The 14,621-nt window shown below is 41.4% G+C and overlaps 1 protein-coding gene across 2 annotated transcripts in view; it reads right to left on the reverse strand.

The window, feature by feature from the left end:
- Nucleotides 1-571: 571 nt before the first annotated feature.
- PYGL (phosphorylase, glycogen, liver) overlaps nucleotides 572-14,621 on the reverse strand; it is a 48,416-nt gene continuing 34,366 nt past the window's right edge. Inside the window, exon 20 of one of the 2 annotated variants that reach the window (XM_010842263.1) lies at nucleotides 572-2,134. In XM_010842263.1, coding sequence (XP_010840565.1) covers nucleotides 2,131-2,134 — 4 coding nt within the window. In that variant the 3' untranslated portion in view covers nucleotides 572-2,130. Of the gene's footprint in view, nucleotides 2,135-9,912; nucleotides 10,764-14,621 lie in introns of those variants that run through there. The other variant, XM_010842262.1, reaches the window with a different exon arrangement.

The raw sequence follows: 14,621 nt of genomic DNA on the forward strand, positions 1-14,621 counted from the left end.
TTAAATATTTACATATAAAACTATAACTTATTATATATTCTGATAATTACTATGGGCTTTCCCAGGTGGTTTTGTATATAATATGTTTTATATACATAAAGATGTATCTGATTGACATGAGGTTTTAGACTGTTGGCGAGGATAGAGAATTCTTCTCTGGGTCCATGTTGGCTAAAACCTTGCCTTACTTTTCAGGCACACGGTTCCCAGCTGCCGGGCGGAGGATGCTAAGGGGAAGGGCCGGAGCTGGTATGAAGCAGCCCTCTGTGATGGCAACCCAATTGTTGTTTATCTTCATGGCAGTGCTCAACACAGGTCAGTGCCTTTGCTTGGATTTTTTTTTCCCCTCAGACAGAGCAAAAGAGCATTTCATTCCTGTGGGGGAACGAAAGGCAGAGCTGTTTTTAACTCTGTAAGCATCCTTCCACACATTTGTTTCCATTTGTTGGAATTCGAGGGTGTTCTGGCAATAGGCTTCTCTTAAAAAAGAATATAACACTATATATTCCACATGTAGAATAATGTGGATCCTTAACTGGAAGGGAGACAAACTTCAAAATGTGGACACTGATTTCAAAGAAGGCAGTGTTGCTTTATTCTGTAAGAGTGTTGGAAATGATGAACTGAAGCCATGGATGACTTGATAGGAAATATGCATGAGGTATGGAGAATAAGGAAGAGTTTCCACATCAATGGTCTTCTCACAGAACCACATGGAGATTCCTTCATGTAGCAATGAATTCTAAAAATCAAGTGTATGATCTCCAGGAGAGATCCCCTAGAATTCTGATCCCGCTCTGGGGCCACCTGACTAATTCTAGCCTGGAGTGCTGATGCCTCAGCCCACTCCTGTCATCCCAGCCTTGCTTTGTAACAGAGTGCCTCCTGGAAGCCTGACTCTTCTTTGATGCACTGCCAGCCCCTCTGTGGGCCTGTGTCATTACAGTGGGTGATGAATATTGGCTCTGACTGCCGCTCTCAGTGTGGGGGAGGGGTGACATGCCTCAGAGACCCACAGACCTGGCCCAGTCTCTGGGCGGGGGACACTTCAAACTCAGTGACAAGCTCAGACTCTGCCCCTCAGCTCCCTCGCCTCTGTCTCTTTTACTCACTGTCTTTTGTGTCAGACAATGGCTTTCTCAAGCCTTGCCTTTGCTCAAGGTGCTTTCTTGAGGTTTATGCCTTAGAGTCACCTTTACAGAGATTTCTTGTGAAATCAATGTTTTTCAACATTGTTTAACATTATTCCAATTGTGCAAACTTGGGTACAGTGTTACAATGCACTTTTCTTTAATGTGTCCTGTGGATCACACTATCACGTCTGCCCTCTGAGTGAATCGGCTCTTGCCCCCAGTTTTCCTGGATTTTCTGGCTTGGGGCTAGCTACCTTCCTCTTTCCTGAAGTCTCAGCTTGCTTCCAGCAGTACTGAGCTGGCAGGAGGCCAAATGACAGGTCACAGGGAACCTAGATGAAAACACTGGTTCTAGACTTAGGATCCACAGAAGCCCCAGAGGGTCCGTGAACTCCCAACCTCGAATTGTACATGAAATTTGAAGAGTGGATACATTTTTCAGGGGAGTAGGTCCATAGCTTTAATCACAGCTTCCAAGGGTTTCATGACTCACTAATGTTTTAAGAAATGTGGCTCTAAAAATTCAAATGGTTTTTAAAGACTCCTCTGTCTTCTGAGTCATCTTTCTCTCCCTTTTGTGTGGTTCATAGAGAGCAGACTATGGTTATTTGGAAGAAAGTGTTTCTTGAACCTCCAGGGTTGTGAGTTTCTCTCCTCACTTCATCATGTCCTTCATGGCAGAGCAGACAGGATGTAGCGAGTTCTTACTTTAGTGAACTTGACTGTGTCATCCCTTTTCCTGAAAAGCCACTTTCTGGGACTTATGTTCCTTTGGCTTCTAGAAGTATTCTGAGAAATAGGATTTGCTGTGCAGCAGTGCAAGAAGATGGATCGTCAGCAGTTCATCAGATGCTTATGTTGTGAAGCGCTAGTGGTCTGGGCAGGCGGTGCTCACTGTGGGGAAGGCAGGGAGTGGGGAGCCGTGGGGAGTTCACCCTGATGCAGGCACGGGGGCTCCAACACCAAGAAGTAGTGCCCTCTCCCCTGGTTATTTGTCTTATCTGAAAAAGAAAGCAGTGAGATCAGATGCCAGCAGCATGACAGTGATTTTTGTTGAATGTGTCATCATAATTCCTAATTCCTGCTTTTTCTTTTAAACCTTCTCTACAGGGCAGCTTCTCATAGACTGGAGCTAGTAAAGGTATGTCTGAAGGGGCCTCAAGGTACCAATTTTACATCTTCATTTATTCTCTTCTGGGCTACAGCCCTAAGATCTTCCTTAGCCCACAGCCTGGTTATTTCCTGAGAGCTCCCTGGTGTGGGGGCAAAGGGGTGGGTGGTGGTGTCTGGGACCTAAAGTCCCTTGAATGCACTTCTTTTCCTAAATTGACCTTGGGGGATTGAAACAGATGTGAAGAATGTCTCTGAGTCTCAAACACTTTCACAGATTTGTTCCTTTCATCACCAGACGGAGTTGAAGACACATTTCTTTGCTTTTTCTGAGGGTTGGGTTGAGAAAATATATTAGGTGCTAAAGCCACCCCTTCCACCAGGAGCAACCTTTCTGTGGTATGGGGTAAAGACAGAATGTCTGCTCTTACATCATTCAGGCCCTTCTTCAGCCCCACAAAAAGTTCAGCAGAGGGAGGGTGGCCGGCCACAACTTGGGGTCCTCACCAGCCTGCTACAAGCTCTGGTTTGTTGGAGTGGCCCCGGCACTTCCCAGCACAAGGACGATGGCAGGCTCTTCCCCTCATCATGTCTGACTCAGAGCTGGCTGGTGAGCTGTTTAGCCTTCCCACGCTCCTGTGAGGTGGTTAGGAATCCCTTCCTCAGGTGATTTGGCTGCTTGTCTTGTTACTGATCCCAGGACCTGATCTCTCCTCCCACAAGCCAGCTCCCACCCCAGAGTCCTTTCCTGATTTAACAGCATGAATGGGGTCCAGAATCCTGTCAGGCTCAACACTGCAGCACCACCTTCATCCCCCTTCCCCTCTTCAGACAGGGGCACCCTCTCCTGTCCACTCCCCTCTCCATCATCCCCTGTGGTGGGTGGGCTGGATTACCATTTTGCCTGGGGTGATGATGCCTATTAATTTTTAGTTTTGCTTTCTACTCTGAACCCCACTCTTTGTCCTTTCCAAGTGGGAGGGTGTGATGCTGATGACTGTGAGAATGTATATATTTTTCCCTTCTACTCTTGGCAAAGCTCAATTGTATGTCTCCTATGTCATAGGTGTGGATGTGAAGAGTAGCCAGATCCTCCTGGTGGTGGGTGGGATGTGTAGGGATGCTATGATAAGACTTCTTCCTCTGGGCAGATTCTGGATTCCACACACCATAGTCATCATTTTCCAGCCTGACCAAACTTCCTTAGCTCTTCATTGTCTCCTTTGGATAGGCAATTTCTTTTAATAATTAAGTTCTTATTAAATTGTCTTCTTCTCTCTCCCCCTTTCTCATTCAATCATTCATTTATCACTTCAATCATACAGCACATCGTTCCCACCTAGTTTTTAATCTCTATAAAGTTTTTATGTTACTGATTGTTTCTATATATAATTTTATGTCATGCTTTTACTATTTTAAGAATATTCTTCGATGTTTTTCCACAGTTGTCATAGTTACCAACTTAAAGGGTGCTCATTCTCCATTATTTATAGACAATATTTATTTACTTAAATATTCTACTCCTCTTTGATACAATTTTTTTTTCTAAATTCTTTTAGAATAGTATTGCTACAGAAAACTTTAAGCAGGTAGTTTATGCTTCTTTTGGAATTTTTTTCCTGGAGATAAATTCTTGGGAGTAGGATCTGTTGTTTAAGTTGATTGTCAAGTGAAGCTTATGGAACCACAAGCAACACATGGGTGTTCCAGTTTCCCTGGATGCTGAACTGCCCTGTGTCTTGGATAACTTGTTTGGAAAGAATGTAGTTTAAATGTTAAAAAGTTTCATTTACTTCTTCATTATTAGTTCAGTTGTATTTAAAGTTCAGTGTCTCACATCTGAAGGCTCCCTTGGTGGCTCATACAGTACAGAATCTGCCTGCAGTGTAGGAGACCTGAGGTCGATCCCTGGCTCGGGAAGATCCCCTGGAGAAGAAAATGGTAACCCACTCTAGTATTCTTGCCTGGAGAATTCCATGGACAGAGGAGCCTGGCGGGCTACAGTTCATGGCATTGCAAAGAGTCGGATGAGACTAACACTTTCACTTTTCTCTTTCTTCTCCCACATCTATGCCTGGTAGGGGAAGCACAGTGTTTGAACCCAGGCAGGCCCAAGTGTGATCTTGGTTCTGTTGCTGTGGTTCGAGTTCTGGCCATTTGGATGTGTGTGAACAAGTTACTTAAGTTCTCCAAGGCTCAGTTTATCTGTAAAATGCAGATAATACCTGTCTTGTAAGACTTTGTGAGAGTTAATAAAATTTTAAAAGTGCCTGCATAGTAAAGTTTTGTCCCCCTTTATCTCCCTTCTCATCATCTGTCATTTGTATTTTTTTCATTTAAAATGATGTTTTTATATTCTTTTCTCATTTCTCTATTCAGGACTTGAAAGTGGTTACATGTAATCAAGTGATTTACTTTTGATCAATATTAACTCTTTATCTGTTCATACTTAATATGAATATCTTCCCATTATTGACTGCTTCTACTACAGCTCTATGTAGCATTCTTACCTTCAGGAAGTTCCTACAAAAGATATTCACTATGTGGCTCAGACAGTAAAGAACCTGCCTGTAATGCAGGAGACCTGGGTTCAATCCTTGGGTCAGAAGATCCCTTTGAGAAGGAAATGGCAACCCACTCCAGTATTCTTGCCTGGAGAATTCCATGGACAGAGGAACTTGGCAGGCTATAGTCCATGGGGTCGCAAAGAGTTGGAGATGACTGAGTGACTTAACACTTTCAAGGTACTTTAAATGTATTAATGTATATTTTTGGCTTTGTTGAGTCTTCCTGGCTGTGTGTGTGGGCTTTCTCTAGTTGCAACAAGCAGGGGTGCTACTCTTCATTGCAGCGCACCAGCTTCTCATATTCGTGGCTTCTTTTGTTGCAGAGCGCGAGCTCCTAGTCGCATGGGTTTCAGTGGTTGTGGTGCACAGGCTTAGTTGCTCTGTGGCATGTGAAATCTTCCCGGACCAGGAATTGAACTAGTGTCCCCTGCATTGGCAGGCAGATTCTTAACCACTGGGCCACTGCAGAAGTCCCCAAGGTACTTTAATACATCATCTCACGCGATCTTCCAACCATCCTGAAAGTACTGTTTTTCATTTCTTAGAATAGATTCCATAGATGTTAAGTGGCTTGACCAAGGCTGGTAAGTGACAGAGCTAGGGTGTGACCCAGGCTGTGTGATCCTGCTCTGCTGTTCTTTCCTGTTAAGTCTGATCTTAAGTTTGATGTCAAACACCAGATTTCAGAAATGGATCTTTTCTCTACCTATTAACCATTACCTCCAGGATTATGGAAGTGTTGAGGAGGTGAGACCAGCTTTTTGTTTGCATCTCCTAATTAAAGTGATAACAGCTCCTTTGTCATCCAGGTGCTGAGTAATGGTGGCTTTCATGTCTTGTCTGTTGACTACAGAGGTATGTGTTAAGAACAGTGTACACTGTTTTAAAAAAACTGTTTTTTAAAAAAACTGTTTTTTGGTACAAAAAATTTTCAGTAAGCAGGGGGCTTTTGATGGCCCTCATTTTGGAGGTAGTGATAGTGTGTCTGCCTTTCCTCGCGGGCAGGGTTCGGGGACTCAACGGGTACACCCACGGAGGATGGACTGACTGCTGATGCAGTTTGTGTCTACGAGTGGACCAAGGCGAGAAGTGGTACCACCCCTGTGTGTCTCTGGGGCCACTCTCTGGGGACAGGGTAAGTGGGGTCTGAAGATGGGTCTTTAGGGGGATCCTTGGGGCGTTAGTGTCATATCATAGGCAGCCGTGAGCAGCAGGAGGACCCCTGAGCTGGGAGACAGTTTCTCTCAGGTTCCACAAGTGGCGAGTGTCCTTACACCTCAGCGTGCTTGTTTGTAATTCAAGGGACCGTGTACTGGCTGTCTATGGCTATCTGGGACACTGAAGCCCATTCCAGAGCTCTCCTTGAGAGTTTTAAATGAAAGGATTGTTGTTTAGGGCCAGTGGAATCCCTTGAAATCCTGTGCAAGATTTTGTGTTTATGCGCATTTGAGAGTCAGGAGCTTTCATCAGATGCTCATATTGGAGGTTGCATTTTATTCTGCTTACTTGACTGTTAAGTCACTGCTTCACATGTGTACTAATTTTCATTTCTTTACAGAGTTGCAACAAATGCTGCAAAAGTTCTAGAAGAGAAGGGTATGATAAAATGCTTACATGGTATAATTTCTTGGCTTGAGATGGGAAAATAAAAACAATGAAGAGACTATTGTGTACAATCTGAACACAGAGATACCTACAAGCACCCCAACTTTAGGCAGTTCTGGATACTGTAATTAATTTTCTTTTTTTGTGTTTAATACAAAACAGTAGCTGATTTTCAGAGGCATGAAATTAAAAGTAAATACTAAGGAAAGAGTTAAAAATTACCTTAAAAGAGCCATCCTGTGAAGTGATAAATAAGTATTGTTATGGAGTAATCTGCTATAGGAGGGGCAAATTATACTTTATGCAATAGTAGGCAAGACTTGCTTTCTGCAGCCCTCCTTATGTAATATTTATGTCATTGTTTCTCAAAGTGTTCTGAGAACTGCCTTTATCAGAATCTGCTGGGGGTGTTTGTTATAAACACAGGTATCTTGGATCCTGGCTGTCTTCATGAACTAGATACTCTATGAATAGGACCAGGTGATTTGATTCTGATATGCATTGAAAGCTTGTAATCACTTGCATTATATCTTAAACTTTACTGGCAGTACAGGTCAGGGTGAGTTATGTAAACATTTTAAAGCGTGTCACCTGCTATACACAATCTTAATTACTTACGTAAATAAAGCAAACATCATTTCATTGCTCCTTTAAGCTCTTATGACTCCTTTAGTGTTGACAATGCTGAATTACCAGAACTAAATTCCCACATAAATGAATACTTCACTTCCTGGATAATGTAATTATCTTAGAACATTTTAAATCCATTAAGTGCCCAACTTATGAACTTTTGCTACCATGTATTTTAATTTTCTCTATATCAATACTCCATAAAACATCATTATTCTTATGTTATAAAGTCAATATTTAGATTTACCTTCCTTTTTTTTTGCTCTTTATTATTTCTAACATGTCTATGCTTCCATCTGGGATTTTTCTTCTACCTGTCTGTTGGTGAGGAATTCTTTCAATTTTGGTCTGAAATGTTTTTATTTCATCTTCACTTTTAAAGGGTAATTTTACTGGGCATAGAGTTCTAGAGTGGCAGTAAAATAAATATTTAACTATTTTACCATTTGTTATTTTCAATAAGTTATTTTAAAGTCTTGGTAAAGTCTATGGTAACTTCAGTATTTGATCTTTTGTTCTCAGAGTGTTGGCCAAAACAACCTAGTCAGCGTCTGCAGAACACTCTCCCTTCCTATAATTCTTTGCTTTCTTAAATTATCCAAATCATGAAAATCTGCTTGTTTTAAAAGGTAGTGATTTTCTTTACATGCGCACAGAAATGGAATCTCTAGTGGTGCTGGTTAAAAATGCACATTCTCACATTTCCCACCCTCAAGATCCCGACTTCTCACTGAAGTCTGGTGTGGGGTCATTACTTTGCATTCACAAATGTAACAATTTATTATGATTCACAAATGATTTTGATGCAGGTAGTTCATGTACAAGATAAGGATCCATTATTTAGGAAAGACAGTATTTAAATATGATGGGGGAGTTCTTTCTTATTATTTTTCAAGGATTCCCAGCTGATGCAATTATCCTGGAAGCTCCATTTACCAACATATGGGTTGCAAGTATCAATTATCCCTTGTTAAAGGTGAGTCTCATACATCTTTACAAGATGTCAACGTGCAGGCTGTTTATTAACCATTTTCCCTTTCTTAATTAATCTTATGTATTTCTAAGTTATTCTAACTTGTGATAGGTTAGTAGCCAGTTACTATTAAAGGAGGGCACAATGGCTTTTGTATTTGTAGTTCTTTTATTTCCTTCCAATAGATTGAGTGCCTTGTGTATGTGCTGTGCTAAGGCGCTTCAGTCGTGTCCAACTCTTTGAGACACTATGGACTATGGGCCGCCAGGCTCCTCTGTCCATGGGTTTCTCCATGCCCTACTCCAGGGGATTTTCCCAACCTTGGAATTGAACCCGCATCTCTTATGTCTCCTGCATTGGCAGGCAGGTTCTTTACCACCACCCGGGAAGCCCTTCAGTGGCTTATTAAGAGCCAAAGCTTTTTTTCACCGCCCTCCCTCCCCCAATTAACTAAATTACACCTCTTCTCTTTTATAATTTTTTCATAGATAGACTTGACTTAGGTTCACTTATTTATTGTCCCTTTTCAAAGTGAAAATAAACCTTTCATACGTCATTTTTAGCCCTATGAATGTCAACCACATATCTTTCATTATTTTATGATACGAAAGTCTCTAAAGAATTCAAGAAGCTGCCAAATGGGTTTACATGGCATCCCAGGTGGAGAAGACAATCTTTCCAAGAAGATAAATTAGAAAAGATTGACTGACAAGATGTGGTTTTTAATCTGTTGTATCTGTTACTATTAGCTAATTTCATAATTTCATTCCATGTCTTATGCTCAATTGCTTACAGTTATACCTCTATATAAATGTTAGTAAATGAGAGAGGGAGAAAGAGGTGTGATTCTTAGAGGGGACATGTAGCCCAAATTTGCAAATTGTTGACTACTGTTGGAAGGCATCTTAAGGGTACTTAAATCCAACTGTCTACCCTTGGAATTTTTCATACAGTAAATCATCATAGAAGTTTCTGGAATTTGCTTAACTATTTCAGCTTATTACATCCTGGGACAGCTAGTTCACAGAACCACATAATCTTAAAATGCCTGTACACTCTAAGCTCAACTCATTACAGGAATCCCCTCTACAATCCAAAATATTGAATGCTGAGTAATTTAAGATTCAATAAATAAACCATTTTAATTGGCTCCAGACAATTAAATATTAATTTAAAGATAGATAATTGAACATCTGTTACTATTACTCTGAATAATTACTAATAAATTCACTAGCTTGTAGACATGTTACAGTTTAGAAACAAGTTTACCATTTACTTTTTTTTTGAAATTTTGTTAATTCTGAAATTGAACATGAGACAGACATCTATGATTTAATAGTTATAAACCAAAACTCCATGTAACCACCATTCAAATCAAGAAATTAGCAGCACTGGCACTCTGGAAGTCTCCTGTAATGTTACTTCTCAATGCAGTGAGCCTCACTTCAGATGTAATCCTTAGTCTGAAGCTTATGGTAATTATATTCTGCTCTCTTACTGTGTTTTCTATTTGTGTCATCTTGTCTGTGTTCTTTTGCCTCTACTTTCTGGCTTTCTTCTGACTTGGCAGTTGTCTCAACGAGCAAAGTGGTGTTGAGTGTGAGGCTCACCTCTCTGGGCATCCCTTCTTTCTGGGGTCTGGACCACTCAAGACCTCACTGCCTTGGTAGATCTCTAAAACCTCCTCTAAAATCTCTAAAAACAGAAAGGTTTTAATATGTTTTCTTTAAGAACCATCGCTCTGGTGTCAGACTTTCTGGTTTTTTTTCCCCAGGGTGTCACTTAATAGCTATGTAACCTTGGGCTAATTGCTTTTAATGCTTCATTAAATCTATTCAAGATTATTGTGATAAATAAATTCACATATGAAAAGCATGTATAAGAGTGCTGACACTCAGTGGCCATTAGTTATTTTTATTAGCAGTGAAATGATGTTGATAAGGCACTGTTGAATAAGAAAGTTTAGGTGGTATGAGACATGGATACAGTAAAAGGCATAGGTCCTAACCCTGAAGAAGTTTTCTGCAATTGGGGAGATAGGGATATAAAGTAATGACATGGATTTCCATGTATCACTTTGGAATCAATTAGTTGGAATAGGAAGGCAGCATGGCATAGTGGAAAAAGACTCTGGGCTTCATAAAGCTAGACAGGTTTGGGTTTGGGTTCAGATTTTGTCTCTGCCACTAACCAATTATGACTTTGGTAAACTACTTCCCTTTGTTGTATTTTTCCTATTTTTATAATGAGGTTGATACTGCATAGGGATTTTGTGTATTTGTATTTTTGAATTAAGTAAAATAATCATGCAAAATATGGGCACTTAACAAACACCTGTTCCTTTTTCCCACTCAGGTACACAGTAGACTAAGCTTGTGTTGGGGGAGGGCCCAGAACAATAATTTCAGGGACAGGAGAATTCAGCAAAGAGAAGGGTCTTTTGCAAAGGTGTGATCAGTGAAGACTTACAAAGAGATAGGATCTAAGCTCATTTCTTAGTGAGGTGAGGGAGAGGGAGAGCAGTTAGGAAACACAGACAGGAGGGGAGAAGGTGAGCCAAGGCACGTGGCCAGAGTGGGGCGATTCTGTCTTATAAGATACTTGAGAGGCACGGAGGACCTCTGTGTAAGAGCTCTTGCACTCGTCCTCCTTTTCAATCCTCACAGCACCTGAGTCTGGCACCACTGCCTCCATGGAGAGCTGAGGGAGCTGGAGGCTCAGCGGCTTGCCCCGTTGCCACTCGCCCTGTAAAGAGGAGACAGGACTCAGTCCTACCTTTTCTAACTCCTGGCAGACAACTTTGGGGATGAAAGACTGTGGCCAGATGTGGATGGCCTTGCAGCCAAGATAGGAGCTGTTTGTTTTTCTAAATAGATAAGAGTTCCACTCCCCACAATCTGTAACAGCAGATTTAAAGGATATTTATCTGGTGCACTTCCAGAACCGAGAGGAGGCAGGGAGACCAACTAGGAGCCCCTGGAGGGGAGTTGGACCTGTAAGTCCCGAGGGGCACCCCTGGCTGGAGGGGAGTGGATGGACTGAGGCCCACTTTCTTCTCCCTCCTCTGGAACCTGAGGTGAACTGCCGAAGGACTTCTCTTACCGAGCTCTCATCAGAGGGGTCCTGATTCCAGGGATAGAAGAACCAAAGACAAAGGAAAGAGAAGACAAGAAATCTTGCCCTTAGCACTGATAAGGGCAAAGTAAGGGAGGGAAGGAGAAGCGGTGTTGTTAGGATCTCCAGACCGCACCTGAATGTGGGTCCTGTGCTTCATGACCATGCTAGAAACACAGGCCAGACAAACCCTGGGGAACCACGCAGGCTCCCGCAAGCAGCAGGCCCACGTCCAAACTGTGAAGCAGACGTTTGTCTTTACTGGCCTCAACCTGCATATTTTGTACCCATTTCCCTACCAAGTGTGAAAATATGAAAGTATTAGTTTCTCAGTTGTGTCTGAATCTTTGTGACGCCATGGACTATAGCCCGCCAAGCTCCTCTGTCCATGGGATTCTCCAGGCAAGGATACTGGAGTGGGGTTGCCCATTTCCTTCTCCAGGGGATCTTCCCAACCCAAGGATTGAACCTGAGTCTCCTGCTTTGGCAGGCAGATTCTTTACCACTGAGCCACCTGGGAAGCCCCATGCACCGTCTGCTTTATCATGTGTGATTTCTTTTTTCTTCCTTCTTGTATTTTCCAAAGTGTGAAAGTGAAAGTAACATGAATTGTTTTTAAAATCATAAAAGTTACATTTTCCAAAAAAGTTTAGTATATTTAAAAAGTCACTACACTCTGTACTACTACAGTTCATAGTGAGAACCTCTAACAAATGACATAGCTTTAGGTCATATTTTAATTTTTTTCCTTTTTGAAAAATAGATTTACCGGAAACTTCCAGGATTTTTAAGGTCAATTATGGATGCCCTGAGGAAAGACAAACTAGTCTTCCCCAGTGATGAAAAGTAAGTTAATCATGTAAAGATGTCCTTTATTAGATTCTGGGGGGTAATTATCATGTGACTTACTGAATAGGTAGAGGAGAATTCTTAGATGGGCAGTAGGATTTAGGGTAAAGTGTCTACAAATTTTTAGTATTTGGTATTATGTTTATGTCTAATTTAATAACTTTACCAATTCAGTACTTTTCTCTGAAGTTATGAAGGGATTTGTAGTTTACGGTGTTTTAGGACCTTTCAAAGGTCCTGTAGGGTTTAACTTAGCATTCCTTGGAGGAATCTCTGACTTCTAGGCCTTATTCCCCATGTAACCAAAATCCATACACCACCCAGCCGACTACCCAACAGCAAGTCCAGCGACTAGAATGTGGCAAGCTAGCGTCTCCCAGTTGGAGAAGGAGAATCTAGAGTGCTTGCAAACAGGTAGTCGTTATCAGTATGTTTTCCCATTTCAACACACTTGAGGAATCTGACATCCTGAGGAGTAGCAGTGAGTCACTGTGGCAGGGTTGGCTGGTATCAGAATTCGGGAGGGGCCAAGGAAGGGTTTTTGCCATTTTTCATGTCATGGCCTTTTTGAATTACCAAATAGGAAGTTGATCAGGAAGCTAGTTGAACCTGTTAACATCTCATGTCCATCCTGTACGTTTATGGGGAAATGTAAATAAATTGCTACAAAGAGTTCTCTTTGGCCATGTGGTAGTTCTTATTCTTTTTTGGTTTTGTTAATTTTTTAAATTTTAATTAAAACATTCCACATGTTGTGAAATAAGGCAGAATAAGAAAAAAAGTGAAGTTCTTTTAATTCTGTACAAATTCATTTTTTGTTATTTTCAAAAATCACATAAGAATAAATTAAACAACTAATTAAATTATATGAGTAAATAGAATCTTGGCTGGAAGAAAAATGTCATTATATGAAGCTTATTATATATAAAGTTGTTATTCCTGGGAGGGACAGAAAGTGTGTCTTTTATTTTGGGTGAACCTCATGTTTTACTAAAGCCTGAACTTAGAAGAGGAGAAATCTCAATGTATTTCTTGAACTGAATACTTTCCTTCCATTTGTTCCTAGTGTCAAATTCCTGTCTTCTCCCCTTCTCATCATACATGGTGAGGATGACAAAACGGTACCTTTGGAATTTGGAAAAAAGGTATACTAAGCTCAGTGGCTGATGGAAACACTAATGTCACCATTTTCTCAGCCAGCCAAACTTTGATTAGTGCCGAAAGAAAGGTCTCTGACATTATAAGGGATTCTGTGCACCCTGAGTTGCTGTGCTGCCTGGTGTATACAATAAGTGTCAGCGTGATACAATAAGTATCATGCTGTTCAGCTCAAAGGAGTGTTTGTGGGGGATCCTGCTTCCTCATCTGGGGTCTGGATCAACAAATATAGAGAAGATCCCAGAAGGCTCTGGGAACTTCCAGGCAGTCTTTCCGGCAGTGGCTCTAAAAATAGGGATGCTGTTCCTTTTCTTTTAAACAAATAGTGGGGGTCCCCTGCAATCCCTTTTCCCCCTGCAGGGAGGCACTGGGAGGGGTACGATGAGGTCTTGTCACTGTTCTCTGTGCTGTGCAGCTTTCCTTCCTTGGTTGTAGAGGCAGCCACTCAGAGATATGGAGGGTGCCACATCGCCAATTGAATGGAACTCACTCCCTAAGACAGTTGTTTCTGTACCCTTTCAGGAAGATTAGACTAGAAAAACAAAACAACAGCTTCAAGGATCAGCCTTTGAGTCCTTGTCTTTCTGCCCCTTGCAGCTCTATGAAATTGCCCACAATGCCTACAGGAACAAAGAGAGGGTGAAGATGGTGATCTTTCCTCCTGGCTTCCGACACAACTCGCTTTGTAAAAGCCCTGCACTGTTACATACTGTGAGGTAAGAGTTGTTTTGCTAAATGCAGTGAGGGCTGCTCTGGCTTACTTAGACCATGTGGTGGGGAAGGCATGTAAGATCATCAAGGTCTTTTTCCTGCAGAGATTTCCTGAGTCAGCAGTGGGCGTGAAGTCTGAGAACAGCAGAGAGCGAAGACTTGGTCTGGACACCAGCTGTGATGTGAACTTTTTATGTAAAACTGTATTGGGCTGCTTGAGTGAGCTGAACTTACTGACATTTTTACAAGTCACCTGCCATTTTAGTAAGGGAAAGAAAGCATTGATGTTGGGCATTATGGAATGTTCTCGTTTATCTTATCATAGTCTATTTTGGGGAACAACAGAAACATCACCGTGGAGAGTGAGAATTTGGTAAAAATTTGATTCCATCTAAAAATGTACAGTTACCCACATTCTGAGGATATTTGTGGATAAGGTGGTCTTTGATTTGGACCTAGACAGCAGTATAAGAAAGATGCTCCAATAGTTAATTTGTATTTCAGTTTACTTAATTTAAAAGGCATTAAAAAGCTCCAAGCTGTTTTCTAGCCTTCCGAATAGCACTGGGAAAAGTCCTAGTCTGCTTCCCAAACTGGTACAAAATAGAGAGATATGGCACTCATATAGCCTCTGGAAAGTGACACTTTATTAGCCCTAGTAGAGTCATGCACTTTCCCTCTCAATTACCAGAGATACTTTACTAGATTATTATTTAACAAAATGAAACAAAATTAAAGAATGTTATAAAAATGTTCAAGTCCAGTAAAAAG

The sequence above is a fragment of the Bison bison genome, unplaced genomic scaffold (assembly GCF_000754665.1).
Source record: "Bison bison bison isolate TAMUID 2011002044 unplaced genomic scaffold, Bison_UMD1.0 scf7180017864174, whole genome shotgun sequence".
NCBI classification, from domain to species: Eukaryota; Metazoa; Chordata; class Mammalia; order Artiodactyla; family Bovidae; genus Bison; species Bison bison.